The sequence below is a fragment of the Thalia democratica genome, chromosome 7, assembly GCF_965202585.1.
Source record: "Thalia democratica chromosome 7, ktThaDemo2.hap1.1, whole genome shotgun sequence".
In the NCBI taxonomy this organism is placed as follows: domain Eukaryota; kingdom Metazoa; phylum Chordata; class Thaliacea; order Salpida; family Salpidae; genus Thalia; species Thalia democratica.
Window position 1 is genome coordinate 59,609,603 of NC_139171.1, and position 26,425 is coordinate 59,636,027.

At 24.9% G+C, this 26,425-nt stretch overlaps 1 protein-coding gene across 1 annotated transcript; it reads right to left on the minus strand.

Moving 5' to 3' along the window:
- Positions 1-22,065: 22,065 nt before the first annotated feature.
- Positions 22,066-25,685, minus strand: LOC145840944 (metalloproteinase inhibitor 3-like). Its single transcript, XM_082948299.1, has 6 exons — positions 25,559-25,685; positions 25,188-25,262; positions 24,701-24,753; positions 24,337-24,445; positions 23,170-23,345; positions 22,066-22,457 (listed from the first exon to the last, which is right to left on the minus strand). Exons 1-6 carry the CDS (start codon positions 25,668-25,670, stop codon positions 22,302-22,304), a joined length of 681 nt encoding a protein of 226 aa, XP_082804425.1. The 5' UTR covers positions 25,671-25,685; the 3' UTR covers positions 22,066-22,301.
- Positions 25,686-26,425: the final 740 nt, after the last annotated feature.

A 26,425-nucleotide genomic window follows, 5' to 3' on the forward strand; every position in this document is an offset into this window, starting at 1 on the left:
CTAAACGGGTCTATTTCGAAATGTTCTTTTGTTCAGCGTTCAAATATCAACTATTTAATGTAAACCGTTGCTATCTTCTACTTCAAAATTTACAATTTTTAACAGCTGTTTTACTCTGCTGAGCGTATCGACTGTGACGTAACAGGCTGCTACTTCGGCATCCTTCACAACGTCGATTACTACTCGTCACGTGACAAAACTGGTAAAACTGTGAACATCTGCAAGATTTGCAAAGATGGAAACAATGAAAGTTTCAATAATTGGCTGAGAAAGTAAGTTCTAACTGGTTTATGATAAAGAATACTTGTTGAAATAACAACATACCAAAACAGAGTTAGTTTTGAGGAAACTTATAACCGTGTATTAGCAGGAAATTGCCTTTAAGTAGGTGCTCCACCTTAAAAAAAGCTATTCATAGCATTGTAAAAGAGCTTGAAATTTTATATCCAAGACAAAATTTTGTTTATAAACAGTTTGGGTTATTGAAGTAATTTTATCTTGTGTACCTTTTACCTTTTTAATCATAGCAAAAGTTCTCGACTTCATGATAATATACTTCAATGATCATTTTAAGTTTTCAAGTTTTATTATCAAAACAATTTTATACTCGGTTGAACTAAATCAAACGAGTGAAAAATTTGTTTTTTGGTATAATAAAAAATTTGAATTGTACTTTGACGACTGCAAGTTTTTTGGTTGCGACCAGGGGCGTCGCGTGGGGTGTTGCACTGCCGCAACTGCACCACCTTGAAATTTTGTAAGAAAAAAAAAAAGTATCTATAACGTTTTCGTTATTTTTTTGAACAAAATCTCTTTTAAAACTTCAGTTTTGAAAACGACCATTTTGCCCACTTCACTGCCGCAAACTATTAGCTGACTGCCGCAAATGAACTCAAAAAAGCAAAATTTCTTCAAGAATTACCGCAAAATCAATATCTTGCGGTAAGTAAGCTAAGTTGAAAATTCCCTAAAACAGGACTGCTTAAGTATCATCTACAAGCTATTGTAAACATAAAATAAAAACAAAGCTAAGCTACTGCAAAGGATTAAACTTGAGTTTATGTAACCTTTATGATTTTTTAAATTTAACAGATCACTTCTATTAAAAGATTTGTCATAAATTTTATATTTTGAAAAAAAGATAAAAACCCTAAATCACCAAAGTCTTGATAATTTGATTTTTTATTTTAATCTGCATACATAAACTTAACTATAACTGATTATTGTTATCATAAAGTTAATAAAATAAATAATAAAATTTAAGTTCTGAAAAAAAGAATTAAGAAGTTTATTATAAACTTCTAGTTCACTCTTACAGAAAAATATTTTAGGTTTATACTAAATAAAAAATAGTATTATTTAAACAATCATATATTTAAATAAAGTAAATAGCCTTAACTTAGAAACTTTGATTACTTAGAGTAGTTTAACATTTTAGGAAAATTTAGTCTACCTCTACTTTATATGACTTTTGGTTTAATTTTTTCATAAACAAAGCAAAAAATTTAGATAAAATTCTTGAAACATGGTTGCCTTGCTTCATAATCAGGATAACTTAGAAATGTTAAAAACTCAAGATGACCCAAGATAAATTAAAACAGACCAAATTAGAAAAATATTCAGGCTGACTAAAGCAGTTTTAATTTTTATTCTGAAAATAACAAGTTTATTTAAAATTAAAAAATAAGTGTTTTTTTCCTATGGCCACATAAAAACTAACTAACCAAATTTTTACTTCTATAATGGTTACATATTTATAAGTTATCTTTAAAATTCATGAAAAGTTCAACAGCCTCACAACTAAACTTAAAAAAGTTGAGCTCCTGACAAAAATACTGTCATCAAAATGAAAAACAAATTAAAATTATGTAAAGAAAAGATACCCTTAAAAAACTATTGAATTTTAAAACTCCAACAAAAAACATTAAAATTAGAAAAAAAGTTTATAAAAATTTTAATGTTTGTAAAAAAAATGTGCAAATTAGTGAGGGGTAAGGGGGGAGGTTGTATAGGCACTTTTTTACATGTTGTTCTTATTTTAACTTTTTCAAAAAGCTAATAGTTACTCTTTAATAAACTTGAAATTTCCAATTAAACTTTTAGTTACAACCAGTCAAAGCCAGAGAGTACAATAATTTATTATACAAGGAGCAAACCAAAACAGCAAAAAATCAATTTTACTGAAAACCTATATTCTCCATCATTTTTAAAACAATTTTTAATTAAACTTTTTCATCCTAATTTTTATAAAATTTTATACTTTTGTTGAAGAGAAGTTTTAAATTTTTAAGTATCAATATATATTTTTATATATACAAAAAAAAACTTTTGTTATAATTTTTTTTTTTTTTGGTGTTTTAAATATCTAATTTAGCAATTTTTGTTTGTTTTATAAAAGAAACATCTAAAGATTTTGAGCCCAACTTATAAAAAAAAGGTATGATTTTAGTGATTTGATTTATTTGTTGTTTGAGTTGATATTATAAATATAAGGATTCATTTGTACCTCTGACTGTGAATTACCATATCTCAAAAATTTTAATGAATTTTTAATATTGATAAAAGATAACTTGTAATTAAATTAAAACTTTATAAAGTAATTTCAGTAAAATAATTCTAAAGTAGATGTTAAGGGCATAAAGGGGAGGAGGGGGGGTTAAAACATTTTTCTAAACACTGTTTTAGTTTGTGCCTCCCATTATGAACCTTTTGTTGCCTTTGACTTTGACCGGCTATATCTTAAAACATGTACTAAATTTTTAAAATCTGTAAAAAGCATCTTGTAGCTTAGTAAAAACTACATAAAATAAGATCAAATTGTGAAAAAAGTGTTTTATCCCCCCTATGCCCTTAAAAGCAAAGCTTATCTTCAGGTGTAGAAAAAGTTCAGTTGTTTTCAAACTTGACAGTAAAAATATATTTTTATTAAAATAATTGATTTTTTTCTTAAATTCTGCACCACCTAAAAAAAATACCACGCGACGCCACTGGTTGCGACTGACTGAAGAGTCCTAATGTTGACCAAAATAGGTCTCGTTCTACCGAAAGCTCGTGGTCTGATGATCGAACTGGCATGATCAACCCTTTGTGATTTACTAACGGTAGAAAACTTTTAACCGTATCAAACAAACAAACTCATAACAAAGTATGACGAGAACTTGCATAAGTGTTCATCGATTTTGAAACCGTTTAATTTAACTGAAACAAAAACAAGTTTCACCAAATTAAACGTCAATCCTTATTGCAGTTTCAACAAAGGTCTTATTTTTACTAAAAAAAACTAAATTATAAATTTTTCATTACAAATGAACTGCATTATTTTTTAACGAACTAAAGAATAGTCAGCAGTTAAAAAAAAACTTTTAATAGTTTAACATTTCACTAAACTAATTTATTACTAATGTTGCATATGATAATAGTTTTGTAATCGATTTGTATCTAAGGTCTTATTTTTGTTCAAAAAAAAAAAGAAATATAGAGTGATGTATATAAACTAGGAATGTTTCATTAGTAATCGACTGCTTTTAGTTTTTGAAGAATTAGAATATTTCAGCAATTAAAAAATAACTTTAGATAGTAAAACGTTTTATTAAGCTAATTTATTACTAATGTTTTGTATGATGATAGTTTATAAAGTACTAACACGCAATTTATCATAAGAATCGGATGCACAAAAAATCGGTTGACGAAAGTAAAAAATGACAAGAGAGACAAAATGTCGACATTTATCTGTGAAACATGCGAAAAAAAGTTCCACACAGCTTGCATGAAAGTACTCCCTGAAATTAAAGTGTTAGTTTAATTGTTGACCTTTTTTTTTACTTTTTTAGATACTTATTGATTTTTTAGAAAAATCTATATTTTATTCCGTTTATGTTTTTTTTATATAGTTTTAATTTATATTAAATAATCAGTGTACTAAAATTATTGTTTGATTAGTTACATAACGAATATATAATGGTTATTAATCAATAAAAAATGTTAAACTCAAAAAAGTTTTTATGATGAGGAAACAAAAACATTAAACATTTTGAAACATAATCGAAGTTGTAACTAAAACAGTTTTAATTTAAAAAAATAAGAACAGCTAGTATTTTTATAAATTGTAAATAAATAATAAACATTTTTCACAGATGCAAGTCCTGCTACGAGGGAAACCTACCATCAGCCGAAAAACTCCCCCGAAACGAACTGACTGATAGCATGGAAGCTCAGTTGAAGACATTTCAGGATGATAATGACGTCACAAGTGAAATTTGCGTGCGAGTGTTGAACAATGAAAAGCTAACATACAAGTTAGAATGCGAACTATTGATGACGTAGTGAGTTGTTTGTATGTCATTAGTTTAGTTTTAGTTTTTTTAAAAGTGTTTGTGTTTAAAAGAAAACAGTTGTGCTTGAATTATGACTAAAGTTTAAACAAATAGTGGTTAAAATATTACATAAAGAGAAAATTAATTATTTTTTTCATTTATATATATTACATTGTATATTACAAAACTTGGAGATAGAAAAATATAAATGCTAAATATTTAGAGTTAGTTTTATTTAATTATTTATAAAAATTGTAAGCGAAGTTATGTTTCCTTATGCCTTTATCACGTCTTAATCACACAGTAATCTTATAGTTTTTTTATCTTTATTTATACAAAGATTTATTAATCATTTTAGCTATTTACTTTATTTTTTTTTCAATGCTAGTGTTTAAAATTAACTAAATTATCCAAAATTATTAAATTAAATCATTATCTATTTTTAAACATTTTCTTACAAACATGTATGTATCTAAGTGTATATGTCGGGTAAATAAAGCTTATTTTAAAAATAAGCTTAATTTATACACTTATTCACTTATTTAACTAAATCCTGTAAAGTTCGTTTCTACGTTGGATGCTTTACTTCCCGTTTTTGTAGCACAATATATTGGTTAATAGTTTATTAAATACAAAAAAAAAATGAAGCTCATGAGCATGGTCAAAAAATTTACTGTTAAAAAAATAATTTAGTCTTAAAGTCATGGTCTATCAGAGTAATGTTGGGTTATTAACATAAAGAAGTTTAATGTGTTAATATTCTGTTTCAGTTTTCTACTAACCACTAAAATTAGGTAATTCTATACATACACCACGTAGATTAATAGACTTACGTACTGTGTAGGCTAAACTATATTGCAGCATTTTAAAGTCGAATAGTTATATGGTTTAAACTTTAAAGCATTACGTTTCTAAATATTTATACCTATATATTTATTGACCTATTATTTGACGAAATAGACTTTGTATGCTTAAACAAACAATTATGAACTCAGGTTATATCAAAATTACTACGAAATGGTTATTTTTTAGATTTGTGCCTAGCGAAGGGATCAGAAGGCTAATGGTCCTTGTTGGCCAAATTTCAAGCTTAAGATTTTCGCGGGCCACAGTTTTATTTTTAGTCGTTTTTTTACTCGGTTTTCGTTTTACTCACTTTTATCTACACCAAGGTTTCTCTAAGTGGGCCAAAAGGGAACCATGAGCAGTAAAGGAGCCACAGGAGACCAAAAGTTCATAATTCGAAATGTACACTAGAAATTCTTGAGTTGTTAATGAAGATCAAAAAAAAGGTCTTGTGTGTTTTAAATAGTAGTTTTTTGAGTAATTCTGTTAAAGGGGACATAGCTTTTTCGATTTCTATAAAGGTGGCCTTTTGAAAAAAGGTTGGAAAACACTGATCTACACATAAAAAGCTTATTTGAAATTAATATCACTTTTATAGTCTGTAATTAGCTTGACTAAAATACCTAGGTCATAACATAGATAGTTTCATTATTAAAAACGTCATATTCTTATATTGCTTTAAATGTGTCTGTAACATCTGAACTTTTTATTTAACTAGTCTATTTTTAACAGTCTTGGTTACGCTAAGAAACCAATGTCGTACACTCGTTTAGTGATGGGTGTTTTTCAAAAGCATTTCGACGAAAATCAAAAGGAAAAAGAAATATGCATATTCGCAATTCATGCCGACGTAAGATTTTTTAAATTTGTAAACATCAACTATCGCTTTAAAAAATATTTAGAATACTACAATTAAATATTTTTTCCTTGGGCTTTAAGTTCAAGTTTGACAAGAATTATAGTAAAACTGTAAACTAATTTTCACTGAGTTTCTTATTTTTATGGATATTTAAATTAAATTTCTACTATATATACATATATTGGCTTATCAAACTGTGCAACAAGGTTGAAAAAAAATTATAAAACACTAAAATATTTTTCCTTATTTTAAATTAATACCAATTTTATACAGAACTTTCATTTGTTGTGTAATATATTAAGTGTATTAATTTAAAATAGAGAAACATTGTTGATCTAAAACTAAATAAGTATTTTTTCAAGTGCTAATGTAAAGCTTCTTTTATTAGATTTTTTAAACCGAAAAATATTAATGATTAATAAATGTTTTCTGTGAATAACCATTTTTTTCGCAACTTCGTCTTATTTGATTGAGTTTGAACTAAGCTCCCAGCTGCTTTTTACAGATTTTTTTAAACTAAAAATACTTTTTGGGATATAGCCGGTCAAAGTCGGAGGCTAAAATAGGTTCAAATGGGGGAAACAAGTCTAAACTGCACGAAGATAAAGTTGCACGAGATTACTAAAATGCACGAGGAGACTAAATTGCACGAGCGCACAATATTACTAGAAGCCAAATTTGCACGAAGCCAAACTTGCATGAGGGAACAAATTTGCACGAAGACGATTTTGCACCATGGGTCAATTTTGCACGAGTTAGTTACATTTTTGCACGACGGTAAAAAATACAAAAAATAAAATAATAAAACATAAAAAGAAATAAAAACTAATAATAATAATCAAAAAAAAAAGTTACTAACCGAGGGTAAGGGTTAGGGGTAACAGTGAGAGAAAGTATAAAATAACTAAATTACTAATAAAATTATTAAAAGAATAAAATAAACAGAAATATATGTAAAAATTAAAAAAAAAGCTACTGACCGAAGGTAAGAGTTGAGGTCAACAGCGATAGTTAAAAAATAAATATCATAAAACAAAATTATAAAAAAAAAAATTAATACTTGGAAAATTGTATGTTCGTGCAAAAATGTCTTTGTGCAAAAGTGACCCTTCCTGTAAAAGTATCTTCGTGCAATTTTGTCATGTCGTGCGATTTTCTACGCTCGTGCAACTTAGACAGCTACCCCTATGGGAGCCGCAAACTAAAACGGCAAATAACTAGAAATCACTAAAAATCTATCTCCTCTTACGTTTTTAGAGATAACTACCACAAACTTTAAGAAAATTTTCCTTGCAACATTTAGACAATTCTGTCGAAACTTATTTAATAAAAATATTTCCGTACTGTTAGTTTTGTTAATTTTTCATACAAATTTTATTTTTTATTTAAAAAAATTTCTTTTCTACATAATTATTTCAATTTGCTTGAAAAAATTTTTAATATTTGATGTATTTACTTTAAGAAAAATAGGAGAAGATATATTTTGGTGAAATAGTCTTTTTTTGCAGTTTTAGTTTGCGCCTCCCATAAGAAATCTATTGTTGCTACTTTGACCTGCGCTAATCTCAAAAGTTGTTTTGAATTTTTTAAATTTGTGAACAGCATCTTGTAGCTTAGTTGAAGCTAAGTAAAATAAAATCAAACTGTAAAAAAGTCATTTACCCATCCTCCCAATGCCCTGAACTTGTTAAGACACAGAAACTTATGTAACAGTGTAATAAAGAAAGGAGTACTGTTTAAATTTTTTACTATTATATTTTTCAGTGACTTGTTTCACTAAGATCTTTATTAGAAAACGCTTAAGTTTATATTTTGATTAGTCATATTAAAAATATATATGTTTTTTTTAGTTTGTTTATCAAAATCATACAACACAGCGAGAAGTTTTACATTATGTATAACACAACTTAATTAATTTTTTATTGTTCTAGGTATACACAGAGGGACACAGCGGTATCAAAAATACAGTTTATATTTCATACCTGGATTCCGCCAAATTTTACCAAGGCAATTCTAGGCAAAGAAGAAACTTTTATAAACTGATCATGAAAAGTTTTCTAAGCTACTTCAAAAATGCTGGGTAAGTGAAAGTTTAGTTCTCAAATAAAAGTAATGATAATTTTGTGTTAAACGTAATAAGTTTAACTAATCTAAAGGCAACAAGCACTGATTAAAATTTTCAAGTTTCTGAACGTTTGTGTTAAAATTATTTTGATGATATAATAAAAACTTAATTATCAGTACAGTCTACTAACAAAAAATAAAATCATGTATTTTTTAAAGGTTTTACAGGTTCTTATTTAATTTAAAGGTTAAGATTGTAATAGACTTAAACATTATAATTTATATTTTAATCTAAAAAAAATACTCGTAGGTACAACAGTGTAGTCATTTGGAGTCAGGCTACTCCGAACGACTATTTCTTTCGCAACAAACCGGAGTCTCAGAAAAAAATAAGTGCTGAAAATTTGAACGAATGGTATACTACCTGGTTGGAAGAAGCTGAAGTTTGTTTTATTATTTTTTATACTGTGAACAAAATGCTATGTGTTATTTGTTTTATTGTTCTGCTGATAAATAAAAAAGTCAAGTGTTTTAAAAACACGTATTTCGTAATGTTTTGAATTTACATTATTTCTCATTCACTAAGTTCCACCCAAAAAAGACTCACCTTGAATTGTTCAATGATGTAAACTTAAGTGTAGTCAAAAAAAATAAGTTAAATTTTTTTCTTCATGAACAACTTTACCAGGAAGAGAAAATTGTTCTCTCGTTCGGTCAACTGCCGGGTTTTCTGAATAGCAAAGCAGTAAACCAGATTCCCTTTCACATTGGATCCGTAGAATCCACATTTTTCACCAAAAACATTAGTGAGAGGCTCAAGAATGATCCGAAACACAGAATTAACTTGAGAAGAAGCAAAATAGTTGATGAGATGTTGAAAGATAAAAAGTTTAAGGAAGAGGTTTGTTTTCATTTTACTAAAAGTTTATATTTATTGCTAAAGGACAATCTACTTCCTTTAAACAAATATTAAATAAAATAAAACTATATTTTGAAAGAAACTTTTAAACAGACTCTAATTTTTTCTTATTTCAATTTTTTTTTTTTTATTATTAACTTTAAAAAAAATAGAAAAGTTATTTTATAAAATTAATAAAAGCTTTATGTAATTAAAATTGTAGATATTATTTTTTTTAAATTATTGTCAAGCTGATGGTATTTTTATTATTTTTTTAAATATAAACTGACAGCAATTAAACTAAAACTTTATTTTTTAATTTTTTACTGGTTTTAAGCATTTTGTACATTTCTTTTAAAAAATTAAACATTTATAGACCGTGTTTGTTGTTTTGCTTAACCAAGAAAGTCAAAACGATGTAGAACCCATTGGACACAACACCATAATCGAAAATCTCAGAGATTTTAATGATATTTACAACCTCCAACAGGAACACAAACTCGAGTTTTCAAGCGAACTTATGGGTGACGTAAGTTTTTTGGTATACATATAAAAACCATTTTAATAAAATACCAGCAAGGACTTTGTTTCTATTAAATTTCCAGCATAGTTTTTAGTTTTTAAATTCTTTGTATACAAAACAAAGCAGAGATAGCTTGCATTTACAAACTTATATTTAACAACTCAATAGTCTTGTTTTAATTCAAAGTATATTTTTCTTACTTCGTAGTTGCCTGTTTTGTTCTGTTTTAAACTTGTTAAATATAAACATATTTATAATTAAATTTTCATTATAAGCATTTGAGTTAATTATCTAACTTGACTAAATCTTATATTTTGCTTTGCCTTGAAAATGTAAAAACAAGGCGACATAAAAAAAATCAGTTTTTAAGATGTTTTTTAAACTTATATCAGGTTCAGCTTAAACTGTTTTTTTTTTTAATCTTTTTTGTCCTGAACAAACATTTCTCTAAGTTTTATATTAGTCACATTTTTGAAACTGCTCAATAAACTTCGTCAAACTAACACATTCTGGCATTTGTTTATATACATTTTACTGAAAATGTTCGTATTTCAGACTACTTCAATTAAAATATTGTATTTACAATACTTCACAGTTTGTTTAACTTTTAACAAGCAATTTATTCATTTTTCTTGCAGTATGCGACCAGAGTAATTGTCAACCAACGAAAAATGACGAACGAACAAAAAGTGACGAACGAACGAAAAAGGAGAAATGACGGTCAGAGTTCAGAAATTAGAAGTAAGAAGAATCATGTCAAATCAGCAAGCACCAAAGATAACTACAAGCAACAAACTGAACAACTTGGTTAAAACAGAAGTTTTTTTTCTTACTGCTGTTTATTTTATACGGTGCTTTTGAAAGGTAAATTTGGTAGGTTTTTTGTATTTTCAGTGAGTGAAATGAACAAAAAACTCAAATTGCTTTTTTTTATAAAAAATTTTGTATAAAAATCTAAAATATAAGCTGCGCTGGCCGCCTTTAAAAAAGTCAAATAGATTTATGCAAGTTGTATATTTTATTCGCGACCGGTTTTGGTGGTAAAAGATTTCGACCTTTTCAAGCAAAAAATAAAATATGAAATTGCATGTAAAAAATAAATAATGAAAAAAAGAGTTATAACTTGTTTTTATTGTAATTTAAACGTATTCATTCTGATTTAGCTTTATGTCTATAAATTTAGGCTTTGATAAAAAAGAAATTTAAGAAAAGTTCTTGCTTTTATTTCGAATAGTACTTGTTTTTCAAATAAAATAAAACCTCAAAGCTTTTCTAGATGTTTTTTAGTAAACAGAAACATCTTTTTTACACAACCTTTTTTCAAAGTTCTAGTAAAATATGAGTGATTATTTATAGCTTATTTTAGATATTTTTTATTACTATTTAAACTATTGCTGTTTCACTTGCAAATTCATATGTTTGTTAGCTTTTGTACATTCTGAAAGGTTTGTACAACTTTGTACGACTAAAACGTTGTGGTTTACCGACTAGTTTGTGTTTAGATATTGCTAAAATTTACTATTTGACCCTTTTAAGAACTGCATGTTATTTATTTTGTATGTTTGTTGTTTAGGCATTAAACGTTTTTATTTGACAATACTTAACTGTTTCACAGTTATTTAAATATTTTATAGTTCATACTGTTTAAAAAGTATTTTACAGTTAAACATAAAATGTTATAAAGTTTTATTTATTTGTTATTTTGTTAATACTTTCAGCACTTTTTTTTTCTTTTTTAAGTTAATATCTAACTATAAACTTTTGAGTTTAGCGTTTTACAAGTATAAAAACCAATTAATGTCTGATTTAATGTTTTTTTTTACTTGATTAATATAAAGTCCGTTTACAAACAGTTACTAAATTGTTTCTGTCAATTATTATACGCACTTTTATTTAAACTTTATTGATGGACATGTGATTAAATCTTAACGTTTAAAAAATAATTTTCATGTGATTTATATGCATTTGTTTTAGCTATTTTATAGTTTTTTGTTTAAATATTGCAACCCGTACAAAAATTTACTGAATTACTAAGTACAAAATTCATATTGATTAAACCTAGAACGTTTTATTTAAAACAGTTTTACTATTTTAGTCATAGTAAAATTTTTACTGCTAAAATGTTATTATATGGTTAAAATTTTGCTTGATGCTTAAAAGAACGAGTTTGAATTTAAAATTTTGTTTATGAGTTACCTCTTAGTGATAAGTAAACTATGAATTTTTATGTTTAAACTTTTTTTAAATGTATCGTTTGAATCGTTTTCAAAAAAGTTGATACTTATTAAATATAATACAGTTAATAGAACAGTTTTTGTTGGTTTTTTTAAACATATTTTTTTGCTTTGAAACTTCTTAAGTTTGATTTTTAATAAGTTGTCATAATATAAAAAAAACAATTATTAATTAAAAACTCTATATTAAAAAAGAGCTGAAAGTATTTTCTTATTGATTAAAGTTTGTTTTTATAGAAATTATTCCATGTTAGTATCTTATTGTTAGATTTAATAAATTAAAAAAAAAAACACTTTATATGTTTGATTTAAAATATGAACTATTTAACTCAACCTTAATATAAAATAATCACAAAAAAATTGATTAGTGTTTGTTTTTGAAAGTTACTTCGTTTTTGAACTACTTTTATTTTTCTTTTCTTTAAGTTATCTTAACAAAAAGTTTATTAGTTAAAAAAAATTATTTTTTTAAATAAATTTTATAAGCGATTAAAAAAATGATTGAGTAAATCTAAATAAAAAATTAAACCCAAGTCACGCTGAGCATCATATTATAACAAAACAGTTTTAAACTTTTGTTAAATATTAATTGATATAAAAATTCCACTATCCAAAATGTTTTCATCTTAAATCAGACGTAAAGCCGTAGATATCGTTTTTAATTGTTATTCATTCACTAAAGTAGTTTTTTTAAAAACTAAAACAAAAGAAAATTATAAACATATTTTAATCTTTTTCTTTGTTTGCTACCAGGTAAAGTTGTGTCAACCAGGTTTTTTATTATTTAAAGGAAACACTTAGTAATATTTTTTTAAACTACAAAAAATTTGAAAATTATGTTTGTTATTTAATATAACTCAAAAAATGTATACATAGTTTCGACATCTGTACCTAACAAAGCAAAAACTTGCTTCAATAGCCATCATTGTAGTTTGTTAAGTCATAGTTTTTATTTATATATTCATCTAGTGTGTCATCTATATAAATTCTATAGACAAGCGTCTGAACCTGTACGTAGCATCACTCTGATATTTGTTGTGCAAAAAAATGTATATATTTCGATTAAGATCGACAGGTGAAATTCGATTCTATTTTCCGAAACAAAAAAGCCCTTAAGTAGAAGTTAATTACATTAAAATATGTTTAGAATATTTCACAAACTGCTTTGCATTGAAACAGTACTAAAATCCCCACATTATTTTTCTTATTTTCTGAAAGTTTCCGTAAATTATTTTATCAGTTTTCGTTTACTCTGGTTGTCTTGATACCTCACAAAACTATTTTTTACTCGCTTCAATCATCAAAGCAGCCTGTTGGTTCATTATTTTGTGAATAGGTCTAAATTGCACGATGATTCTAAATTGCACGAGAACAAAATTGCACCAAGCCAAATTTGCACGAGGGAACCAAATTGCACGAAGACGATTTTGCACTAAGGGTCAATTTTGCACGAGAGTAATTAAATACAGAAAAAAAGTAAACTAGTAAAAAAACAAACCTTTCGGCTGAGGGTAAGGGGTAGCAGTGATAGTAAGAAAAAACTAAAAAACAAACTAAACTAAAAAAAATAACTTACCGACCGAGGGTAAGGGTTAGGGGTTACAGTGATAGTAAAAAAAAATCTTATAAAAAAAAAACCGTGCAAAATGTCTAAGTGCAAAATTATCTGCTGGTGCAAAAAATTCTTCGTGAAATTTAATCTTTGTGAAATTTTATCCCTTTATTCAAAAATGTCTTTGTGCAAAAAAGTCTTCGTGTAAATGTATCTTCGTGCAATTTTGTGCACTCATGCAATTTTGTCCCCTCGTGCAATTATGTACGATCGTGCAAATTTGACAACTACCTTATCGTTTTAACTTTATACTGTAAATTAAAACTGTTTAGTTTCTACAAAAAATTTAGAATTTATACAACATGTTTATCTAAAGTTGAACTTCATTTTTACCAATATCTTATCAATACTACAACTAACTTGTTTAACTGCGCAAAATTTAAGCTTTAAATTAGGTTTTATAAAGAACTGCTTAGTTGGGCTAAATATGCATATTAGAGTTCAATAAATTATCATACACAAGTTAGGGACTGTTTGTATTTCTAAGAATATTGATGTTGTTTGAAGCAAGTCCTATGTATGCAGTATAAACAACAATTGCAAACCACTTAACGTTTATAAAAAAATTAAATAACAAAAATAAAAAACAAATGCATAAACTAGTTTCCAGCAGTTAAAGAATTTAAGTTTAAATCTAAGCTTAAATAAACGCTTATACTTTTCGTTTACAAATAAAATATTATACACTTAATTGAAATATGCGTTTATAACCTACAAAGCCTTGTATAGTTTCTTTTGCTCCAAAAGTTTTAAATTTAGAAAAAGTTTACTTATTGTCAAAAATTGAAATTTTTTTCTGTTAATTTTCTGTTTCTAATATTTAAATAAGTGTGAAACTTTGAAATATTTGAACAATAATTTGTGTTTTACTTCCATAGACGATTCAATCTTATAAATTACTGATTTATTAACAAAAATTGACGAAAATGGAAAAATTAGTACTTATATTTTTCTTAATAATATAAATGATTTTGTAAAATTAAAATAAAAACAAAGTCGAAAAAAACAAAGTCTTAATAAAATATTAAAAAACATCAAATAATAAACTTATCATACAATACAATCCATATATTTGAATAAAATACACAAACATCCAATTTAAGAACTAAAAAATGATTTTTAGGTTGGATATCAAACTTTACTACCTTTTTTAAAATTTTCTGTTAAATATTATCTTCTCGTGATAAAAAGTATACTTTTGCACAGGTAGCTAATAATTATTTCTACAAACAATTATAAGGTCTAAAGCGTCATATCCTTGAAAAGAGGTTTCTTACTTTTCGAAAACAATCTATTCATTAAAATTTTGCTTGTAAACACTCAATTAAACTTTAGTTGAACATGAACAAGATTTATAATTTTTTAAATATAATATTTATTAACGTAAAAGTTTAAAGTTATAGGTATTGGTTATCAATTTCAAATATTTTGATTAGTTTATTGTATCTAAAACTTGAAAGAAACTATTATAAGTTAAAAATATATTTTTTAAGCTGATAAAATAGTTTGTTCAAAGGTTTTAACCAAAATTTTTAGTATAGAGATAATTTTATTAAATTTAAATATTCAAGTACATATAAAAACCCTTAAGTACTTTTTATAAGCTTTTGATTTTTTGATACTAACTTTGATATGCAGTTTTACCTTAACCTTATACACTTTCTTACTCAAAGTATGCGATATAAGTTTTAAGCTTTAAAGCACAAAAACAATTTCTTATGTTGAAAACCTTTAGGTTTTTTTAAGTAGCTAGAGTAAAATAATTTTGTTATGACTGTGCAAAACTAGACTTTTAATACTTATATTTTTCTACAGAATACTAAGCTAATGAAGCATTTCAAAGCAACTGTTTTAACTTTGTTGTTCTTGGTTCATAAAAACAAAGCCTGTTTTTGTTTCAAAGAACACCCACAAGAAGTATATTGCAACTCTGACTTTGGTTAATATTTTATATATTTAATATTTTATCAATTTTCTAAACAGTTATACACATTATTCTAATTAAAGTGCATTTGAAACTAAAATTAGAAAACTATTACTTTAGTTAACCAAAAAATAGAATATTTGTTGTTGTATACATAGCTGTTCGACAGTTTTAAAATACATTTAAACCACTATGTTCAAAAATTTAATTTTTTTCAGCTATCAAAGTTCAAACATACTCAAAAAAATTTATAGAATTAAGATTAGATGGTAACCACACGTACCTTAAAAGCGGTAAGTTTATTGTAAACAGTTTCAGATGAAAATAAAATACTTTAAGTAATTAAAATTATTTACGTTACTTTTATGATGCAACGATGCGAAAAAAATTTAAACTTTAAATATATTATAGGAAATTACTTTGACTTATTTAAATTAGACCATAACCGTAGAATTTTTTTATTCAGTTGTTTTGTAAAAGGTTATATGAAAAAATGGAATATTTTAAGATATACTTCAAAAACCAAGTAGTGATTCAAATATATAAAAAGAATATTTTTTACACTTTTTCCTTGTATATATGTTTTTCTGACATACCAAAGTGTGTAATGATAAACTTAGCATGCATAAAAGTAAGATAACAAAAAGCTACTAACTTTTTGCTTTAATTGTTTGCTGATGTTGTTTAAAGACCTTCTTTAATTTAAATAGTTTTTTTTTCCTTATATCGATAAAAAAAACTAAATTTACAGTTTCTATTCCATTAGCTAACACCTAACAAATAAGTAATAAGAAATATTAAATTCGTATAACATTGTAGTTTGTATAAAAAAATTGAAGTAAAAAAATGTTTACAAGCTCCTTCAATTTTCAATTATTTAAACAAATCTTTAAGTTTTTATACTACTAATCACAATTTTTATTATTCGTTTCGTTTTAGAAATTAATGTTCAGTTTTTACTTTTGCTTAGGTTGTTTACCTATTATGGATAGTTTTTACATGCTTTAGAAATTGTATATTTTGATGGTATTGCTAATAAGTGTAATGTTTTTTAACAAGTAGCCAACATTTATAATAATTTATTTTAAGTGTATAAACTTTTAAATAACTAACTGACTAGTAGCACAATATTAAGTGTAACTTAAGAATGTGTAATTACTAGTTGAAATCACTCAAATCAGTTTTAAGAAAAAGTAGCGTTTATTATGTTAGCCAATAAACTGGACTATATTTAAAATTTTGTATCTTTTAAATCATAAACTTTTGAGTTAGGTTCTGTAGCTAGTAAGATTATTTTAGTTTTTGCTGCTCGTGGCCCCCTGTGAGTATCTGCCATGTCCCTGAGTTAAACAATACTAAAAAAAACATTGGTTTTTGTGGATAGTAAATTAAGATATTTTCAAGCATAACATTATTGATTACTGTTTTTTTTATTAAGAAAATTTGAGGCAAATAAACTTGTAAAAAAGTTTAATTCAGTTTTTCAATTGTTTTAAGCCACTTTTAATCAGTCTTGCGGAAAAACAATTTTACTTAAATCTAGCTGTTCAAAATGATAGTTCATACTAGTCTTGAAAAATATGTTTAATTTTCTCGACTTATTATTTCTACACGGAGGAAAAGTATAGAAAGCGTTAGAGCTTTAAAATTATCTAAAGATTTTCAAACTAACTAACACTTAACAGAGCTGCCAGAATGTTAATTTTGTCTCGTAACGTCTGCAGTAACTCAAAAAGTCTCTAGTTGTGAGGCTCTTATAACATTTGGCTGGGGTAACAATAACAATAACTCGGGTAATAATATTTGCTTGTTCAAACATTGTAACGGTTCTTTGCACAGGTAAAAATAATCTAAGACAGTCTTTTATTTTGTTGTAAATAAATCTCTTCCGACGGAATTTACGATAGCCTCTAAATAACAAACAAAACCATATTCAATATTGTACTTACTGGTATATTTATAAAACTTGATCATGTGGCGAAGATATTATTTCCGCTTTAAGTGTTACGTGTCATTTGTTTGAATTAAAATATACAAACACTAACATCCCTTATAGTTTAGATTTTTTTTATACGTGTATCATTATAAAACTAACCATTAAAAGTAACTTGTTCGTTTTTTAAAAATGTAAACTAAAGTTTGATTTTGTTAAAATTTAAATATTATCGAATCCAGTAGCATTTAACTGTTTGCTTTTATAAATAAACATTATAAGCTTTAAGTAAAATTAAATATGTATATCGTAATCCATAAACCTGAACTTTTTGACCTAGAAATACCATAATTATATGTTTTATTACTTAATAAGTTATAATTCCTACTTTTCTCTAAATTTAGTTTTTAATGCTTTTAGTATTGATGAATTAATTAAAAAATATATGGGTCTGGTATCACTAGAAATAAAAAAGCTTTATTTATAACTGCATTTCTTTGAAAAAATGTTATTCCGCCTTAAATTTTGAACAACATATAACTAGAAACACCTGTAACAGTATATTCAACTTTTCATAGAGCAGATGTATATTTATCCTATCTCTTGTTTACCTAAGATTTTTTAAGTAAAATAACGTTGTAGAGAAGTTTAATTAAAATTAATAAACTAGACTGTGTAGGATAAGGGCGGGTCTTGACTACTTAAAATTGAATCAATACTTAAAAACTGCTAAGTATATTATTGAAGACTATTTAGGTTAACTAGACGACATGGGCTGCTACAATATCAAAAATGTTGCTTGTAGAACAAGTTTAATAAAGCTTGAAATATATAGTTTTAAAGAAAATTAAAGCTACTTTTAAAACTTTTTTTAAAATCTTTTTGTAAACTGTAACAACTATTTGAATGTTAAAAAAGAAGATTAGCTCTTGTACTAAATAGAAAACTGTATGTATTAATTTAAATTGTCTTGTTCTAGTAACTATCGGCTGTTCTCACGTTTGCCAAGTATGACCTTGAATACCTCATTTAAGACCAGTTGACAAGTCTGTAGAGATTTTTAACGAGGCCATCAAGCGAAACTCTTTACTGGTAATTTCCCGACCAGCATTACATTTTGCTACCTCTTCAACTCTATGATAGCTAGACTGACCTATTTTAATGTCATTATTGTACTTTTTTCTAACATACCGCCATCAAGTGTTTAGTTAAACAAGTTTTTTATCTCTTAGAAGTTGTACTATATCTTCAATTTCATTTGTATCTTAAACTTTTTTCTAATAATTATTTAAGTGCTTTTCGAGACAGGTTCAAGGAGTATTTTTATGGCTAACATCGAGAAAACTTAAATAATTGCAAACAAGCCTAAAGCATGATATTTTAAACAATCAGTATAAAGCATTATACTTGTTAGATTTTTTGAATAAAATGAGAATATTGTTGACAGTTTTTGAACTGCCTTTAAAATTAATACATACTCAGATGTCCAACATCAATATACTTTCCTTAATACTTGTTTGTACACATATATATATATTTTACAGTAAAACATGTAAATATTATTTTAAATTACTTTTACCACTAGAGGTGCGCAGAATTTAAATTTAGTTTTAGATAAAAAACAAATTTTTACATAAAAAAAAAAGGTAAGTTTGCTGTATGTAGCGTTCACAACTGTCATTGATATTTTTTGAGACAAATTATTGACAATACAAGCTTATAGGTTTTTTATGCATAACTTTTTATTATAAAAAAGCAACTGGTCACGTTAGTTTTGTAAAAAATACACAGTTACTTCTATGCAAAAACTTCTTGTATTTGACTTAATAAATTTTCTTATACTTAAAAAATATTTTTAACTCATTTTTTAATTAATTAACAACTGAAAACTACTTAAAATATTTTAAATACATATCTGCTTTATATATAATTAATTTTCAATGTTAATTAGTTATTTTAAATCTATTTTTAACCTCTTTATGTTTATATATGTTGATATGCCTTCAGTAGTACATACTTAAGTAAATTTAGCAAAATATTATTATTATATTGTGATTAATTTAAAACTAAATTTATAAGATGTTGATTTTAGGTATTAATATAACAATCCTTAGAAGTACTCTATTACACTAAGTATACTCGAAAAGTCTAAAAACTTAATTGTTTTTTGTAAAAAATATAAAGTTACACTAAAAATTGGTTTAAATACCTCTTAATATAATAATTTTTATCTTACAATATTATTTTTTTTTTAAATTCATCTATGATTTTTTTTTTTCACTGAAATTTTAGTTCTAGCAATTTTTATTCTAGATTTTCACCGTTTGTCTAAATTAGATCAGTTTTTACAAAAATTTTAAACATCAAACACTTAATCCAGCTATCTATTTACAGGACACATTCAAAATCCACCCACTATCAAAATCCACCCGAGTTCTAAGTCCACCCGATCAAAATCCATCCAGTCAAACTCGAGAACAGCTTACTGATTAAGGGTAAAGGTTTGGGGTAACAGTGATAGTGTAAATTAATAAGTAAAAAATTAAATAAATGCGAAAAATATATGAAATAAATTATAAAATAATAAAAAATTAAAATAACTTGGGTGGATTTTGATCTGGGGGATTTTGATAGTATACCCTATTACATAAGTTTTTCCATTAATTTAATGAAAATCAATTGTAGCTTTCTAGTTTTATCATTTAATTCGTCTATTTACCTTTTTTTTTTCTTTGAAATTGTATGAATCAATAACAGCTTTCAAATCCATACAACCTGTCGATTATGTGCGCATATTATGGGTACGCTTTGACTGGCTGGGTACAAATATTTGCGCAGTGTTCAAAGCGGAAGGTTGCTTTACCAGTTTTGCTTTAAATGAACTTTAGTAGGCAAAGTTTACAACCATCTTAGAATAATATTTCAGTTTTAAAACTAGCCAGTTCATATTCATAAATACCATTTTGTATATGTGTTTGATAGTTAAATAGACCAATTTTTTGTAAAATTGCAATAAGCAATAAAATTGCTTGTAAAGTTGAGTAAGTTTAAGTTTTACTTGAAATGAATGTTTTTTTAACAAGATAGTTTTATCATTTGCAGTGCTTACAACAATCATAAAGCTTTGTTAGCAACTGAAAATATAAAAACTTTTTTTACTTTTTTATCATATTTTAAAACTTACTGATATAAATATTTTATGCAAAAACTATTGTTGTTGTTTAGGAACACCGCAATTAGTAAAAATAAGTAATTAAATTTCATTTTTAATTTTTAGAGAACTAATAGATTTATTATAATTCACTTTTGCTTATTTCAAGAACTTTAGTCGTAGTTTTAAGAAAATCTTAAAAAAAAATTAAAGATAATTTTTATTAACATTAAGAGTAACTAAACAAAGTCTTAAAATATAAAAAAAAAGAAACCTCAAATTAGGTTAGTAGTAATTAAAAAAAAAAAATAGTGATATTTTATGTTTAATGGACAACGTTTTTTTAATTTTAATTAATGAACATAAATTAGCTATTTAGATTATTTAGATAAAACTATTTTTAATAACTAAACAGAGTTTTATAGATTTTAAATTCTAAAACAAAACTTAAAGATAATTACTTACAACTTAATTATAATTTTCTCTTAAATTAACACTGGTAGTGTTTCTTTTAAAACTGTTTTCAAGCTAAAAGTTTATATTTTTTTTTATATAAACTCTTTTTTATGAGATTATCACACTTTAAGACAATCGATTTGGAAAAAGTTAACAACGATATTTGTGTATTTCATATTAATTAATCCTGATTCAACCTCAAATTTCAAATAGTCCGTACTGAGCAACTGCATGTTTAATATTGATAATATTAAGTTTTTTTTGACGGAGTTTTAACCGCCTTAAAATAATTCACTGATTCAGATGATGAGATTACTGATACAAACTAATTTCAAAAATATAATCGCTTATATTCATACTTTGTCTCGCAACAAACATAATTTGAGCTATTTTTTATGTCCACTAGAGGCAATAGAAAGCTAAAAAAGCTTTAGTTTTAGTTTTAAAAGTATTTGATACAAAGCAATAAATCTAAGCAACACTTTTTAAACAAAAAATTAAAAGAGCCTCTAAAATACTTTTCTATCAACATTATTAGAATAGTTATTAGATGCAAATATAAATATAAGTAATATTACTATTACTCTTTATTATGTAAAATAATAACAGTAAAATTTAAACATAAAAATCACTTAGTTTATTTTTTCTTTAGAAAATGCAATAGCAATTAATAAACTAATAAAACGTTAGTTGTTTATAATTTTTTTACTGTTAGTATTTAATAAATTATAAATATAGTATTGTGTTGACAGATAATTTCAAAGTTTTACTTTTGTTTAGAAATAGATCCTTTTTTTGCTATGTTAACGGAATTTAATAAATAGTATTGAAAAAAAAATTCTTATACAATGTGAAAAAAAAATCAAATTAATAGACTTATAAATAATTAAAATGAACTTGACATATTATGCATAAATTCTTACCCTTATTTTTTTTTTCTTAATTTTTAAATAATGGCTTTGCATAACTTTATTTAAAACACTTCTTCAAGTTAATAATCTATAATCTGTAAAACCGCAATAAGAAAGTTTTTTTATTTATAAATAAAAAACCATATAATTAAACTGAACATTTTCAATGTACCTTTTATAGGTATAGCTTTATATTTTATCTAATAAACTTAAAAAAAATAATAAAATATTTTCTAGATATAAGTTTATTTAACAGGATACATTTCGTAAAAGAGTAATTCCAGAAATAACGACCTTATTAACATAAGTAGTATATGAGAGAAAATAATTTAATTTAAAGTTAATTTTTATTCTAATTAAATTCTAAAAACACTAAGTTTTTAAAAGATGATAGATAATAAAACAGTTTAACTGAGTATGTGAAAATAGAAAATATAAATAAATATAAGTTTAATCAAAAATCGCTTTAATAAAATATAATAAAATCAAATAAATAAAATGCTTGCCTCTTACACGAACTACTAGATTGATTAATTAAAATAATTTTTACTTTTTTAGTATTAAAAAATTAAATTAATTAATAAATTTTATTAAATTTTCTTCTACCACCTTCTTTCAACAGTTTAGTGTCGTAAGCCCACAAATTACAAATTCCACTTTCGTCTACTGAAGGTGAACAGTAACTAAGTGTTGATCGTAAATTAGATGTTTTTGAATTCCATATGCAGGTGTTCTAAAATATTTGTTAGTTAATTATCAAACAAGGTTTGTAAAGAAGAGATTAAGGTTAAGTTGATTCAAATCTAAAAATATAAACAAATTAGTCATATTTAAAAAATAAATATAAATTGTTTAACAGATCTAATACAACAATCGAAAGTTTAAATAACTAATATCTTGATAAATACTTATACAGCAAAAACTCGTTCAAACAATAAAATATAAACAGTTATATGTTTTGTATTTTATTCATACAAACAATCATCTCATAGTAAAAAGTGCGCTAAATAGTTTCTTAATTTAATTAAACATGTTTAAAATACTAAAACTAAAAAAAAACAATTTTTTAAAACATGGGTCAGCGGACAGCAAATACGTTTGTTTTGAAAAATGTGTCTGTGACGTAATAAAATCTGTGACGTAATTAATTTCTGTCATCACATGATTACCAGTGCACAAAAGTTGTAGCTAAGTTGTTTATGTTTCATAATACTCTATCTTTCTTAAAACACATTCTATGACGAGCGAAAAAAAAAAGAAGATTTAATTGAAACTAAGACTTCGGTCCGCAAAGATTTCTGATTTCAAAATTTAGCCCTCTACTGCTTCCCAATCCCAAAAAAAGGTACAGGTAACTTAGTCTAAACAGATTATAGTGCAATACAAACTCATAAACAACAAACAGACAAAGTTTAAAACTAACACCCACATAATCAAAAACTAACGTATTTATTGCATTTCTTCGGTTTGTCCCTGCAAAACTGACACTTGTTACACCCTCTCTTCCAGTTTCTCAAAAAATTTTCAGAAATAATTTTTGAAGTGAGGTAGTGATGATGAGTAATGTCCATGTAGAAGTCACACATACCGACGCTCATGTATCCATCCAGGTTGAATCTTCCTGGTGAAACAAAATAAAATTGACAACTTGATTGAAAACTATAGAAAATTGTTATTAGAAGTAATATGTACATGGTAAACTCAAGTTTGGATAAATTTGGAAACTAGAAATTATTTTAGTAGAAAAAACAGTTTATAGCTTTTTATTTCATTAAAAGGTGTCCTCAACTGAAACATTGTAAACTTTGGTGACACTTCACAAAGTTGAACTATCTTTGTCGAGCAAATGTTATGAATTTTAAACCATAGTTTTTTTCGTAAACTTTAAGCTTATCTTTAAGAAGTTAACAAAAACTTAATGAACAGTTTTTTAAAAAAATTAACCAAATTAATTAATATTTATTTTTAAGTAATACATTTTAAAATTCACTGTAAGTATGAAAAGTTTAGAGCAATTTAAAAAACTATGTACGTATAAAAATAAGTTTAAAAGATTTATAAAAAATATAATTTAGCATGCTATAGTACTGAACGTTTTAAGTAGTTAATAATATATATATACTAAACTATAAAAAACGTAAAATTTCAATTAATAATTTTTATTAACTTTTTAACAAATATGATGTTTAAAATCTCAATAAAACTAAAACATAAAAGCTAAAGTAACTTTCTAAAACTTTAATCGAATAAAAAAAAAGGCTGTATCTTTTTTAACATATCTAATTTTCTTTAAGATTGAAGCTTTTTTTCTTTTTTATAAGTAAAATAAATCATTAAAAAAATAATTTTAAAAAGCTTATTAAAAAAATTATATTATAAATAAGTTTGAAATTGCTTAATAACCTTACAAGATATGTAAAATTTATGTTTTAAATACAATATAATTATATTAAATTGCAAAAGTTTATTTGAACAAAGAAGTTTACATGTACACATCACTTTTTTAACAAACTAAAAATGTTTTTTTATTGTTATATCATATATATATTGTGATATTTTGCTTACAATATGACAAATTTATTCGTTTTTTTTTAAATACTATTTTGACTAACCAATTAAAAAATAATAACGACCCATTTCAAGTCGTACTCCGCACATAGAACCACTGTATGGGGAGTAAATTTTGTCTTTTATATGATCTGCGATGTTTCCTTTATAAGTCTGAAAAAACAAGTTACTTTATAATTATAAACAGTGTTCCATTACAAAAAAAACATAAACTTTCATGGTTCGAAATCTAAAAAATGATTACTTTTTAAACAATGTAAAACACGTTTTTAATACAGAAACTTAAATTTTAATGCATATCAAATATGTATTTAAACTTTTAGCAAAGGGTTAAGGTTTGCGTTAAATTTATTATTTTTATGACATTAACATATTTAAATATTTTTTTTAATATAATACAACACAAACTTTCATGATTCGAACTTCGTATTCTAAATGAACATTGTATCTTCCTTCTTCAACTAAATAATAAAATATCATTAATCACCTTGATCATGCTGAATTATTTATACTTGACTTTTTAAACACTTATAATTTTTTACTGTACAATAAAAATGTATGATTTTAAACCATTATTTAAAAAGGTATTTTTAGAACGAAAACATCAATCATTATTAATCAAAATCAAACTAAATAAATTAATTAATTAATCAAAAACATCAACCAAATTTAACAAATATTCTTAAACAAAAAAAGTATGTTATAGCTAAGCTTACTTAATGTTTTCTTAATATATACATATGCTCTTTTTAATAATTGAATTGAAAACTTAAAGATCGTCTATAGTTAAAGATAACAAAGTACAAGCCACTATGATTATTATTTATTCTTTTGACACTTATGAAACAGCCAAATGCTTGCTAATAAGGATAAAAGTTGTTTAAAATAAACTAACTGTTTTCAAGATAAGTATGGTTGCCATCTAAACTAAATTCTATTAATCTTTTTGAGTACGTCAGAACTTTTACAGCTGTAAAAAATAACTTTTTTTAGATTGACTATGTACATTTTTTCATTTACTTGTAAACAAGTTTTTATTTAATAGTTGTTAATAAAAAAATAATTTTACTCATTTGTTAATTGTAAAAACCTTAACATTGTTGAAGGTAAGTCTTGATGATGATATTCAAACTATCTTGATATGAACAATTTAAATTTAGTTTATAAGATAATGTTCAAATTACTTGAATTCAAGTCTTTTCTAAAATTAAGTTTACTTATTCACTTTAAACCGGTAATAAAGAAAAATAAGTATAATAAACAGACCATAGTCAGCATCACAGTAAATTTCTTGTGGATGTTGTTTAGAACAATAGCAAGATTCGTTTATTTTTATTAAGAAAGACGAAATTAATACAGTTATCAGAAAATATTTCATTATTTGTTTACTTTGTAATCTATACACAATAAACTTTATATGATTATTATTTAAATAAAAGTATCCTTCAAATTTTTTTTTTTTTACTTTTTTTGAAAGCTTTTAGTTTAAAAACAAATTTGTTTATCTTTTTAAAACTCTACTATTTGTAAAAAATTTAATATAATCACATAATATCATATAATATAATATAATATAATCATATAATATGTAAGTAATTTTTATATGATTATTATTTCATTAAAAGTATCATTCAAATATTTTATTTTACTAACTTTGAAAACCTTTTGTTTACAAACAAAGCTGTTTGTCCTTTTAAAACTCTAGTATTTATAAAAAATTAAGTGTAATCACAAAAACGTGTTAATACCTTTTTATTTAATAGTATACTTTAATCTTAATAAAAACAAAACTTTATTGAAATAAAAAAAGTATTTAATGAACTATTAGCTGTTTTCAAACTTATATAGTAGTTTTTTTCAAACTTTTTTTTTTAATTTTTGTGAAAAAATATTCCAATAGATTTATTTGCATCTAAAATATAACTAAAACTGTAAACAAAAAGTATTTATAATTTTCTAATAAGCAATTGAAATTGTATTTAAAAAGTCTTTAAAAAGTTTTTTCTTCTTATTTTAAATTAGCTTCTAAAAAGTCGTTTAATTGAACGCATATAAGCTTAAGCTTTCTGAATTGATTTTTTCTAACATGCAAGTAATTTCTTCTAGGATATGACGCTTTGACTTAACTATTGT

What these genes read in the sequence shown, in the direction of transcription:
- LOC145840944 (XM_082948299.1), bottom strand. Translation starts at nt 25,670, where the DNA reads ATGAAATATTTTCTGATAACTGTATTAATTTCGTCTTTCTTAATAAAA. An exon ending in CCATACTTATCTTGAAAACA is followed by an intron (nt 24,754 to 25,187) that starts GTTAGTTTATTT and finishes TTTATTATTTAG; the next exon opens with TTGAAGAAGGAAGATACAAT. An exon ending in CGAAGAAATGCAATAAATAC is followed by an intron (nt 22,458 to 23,169) that starts GTTAGTTTTTGA and finishes CAAATATTTTAG; the next exon opens with AACACCTGCATATGGAATTC.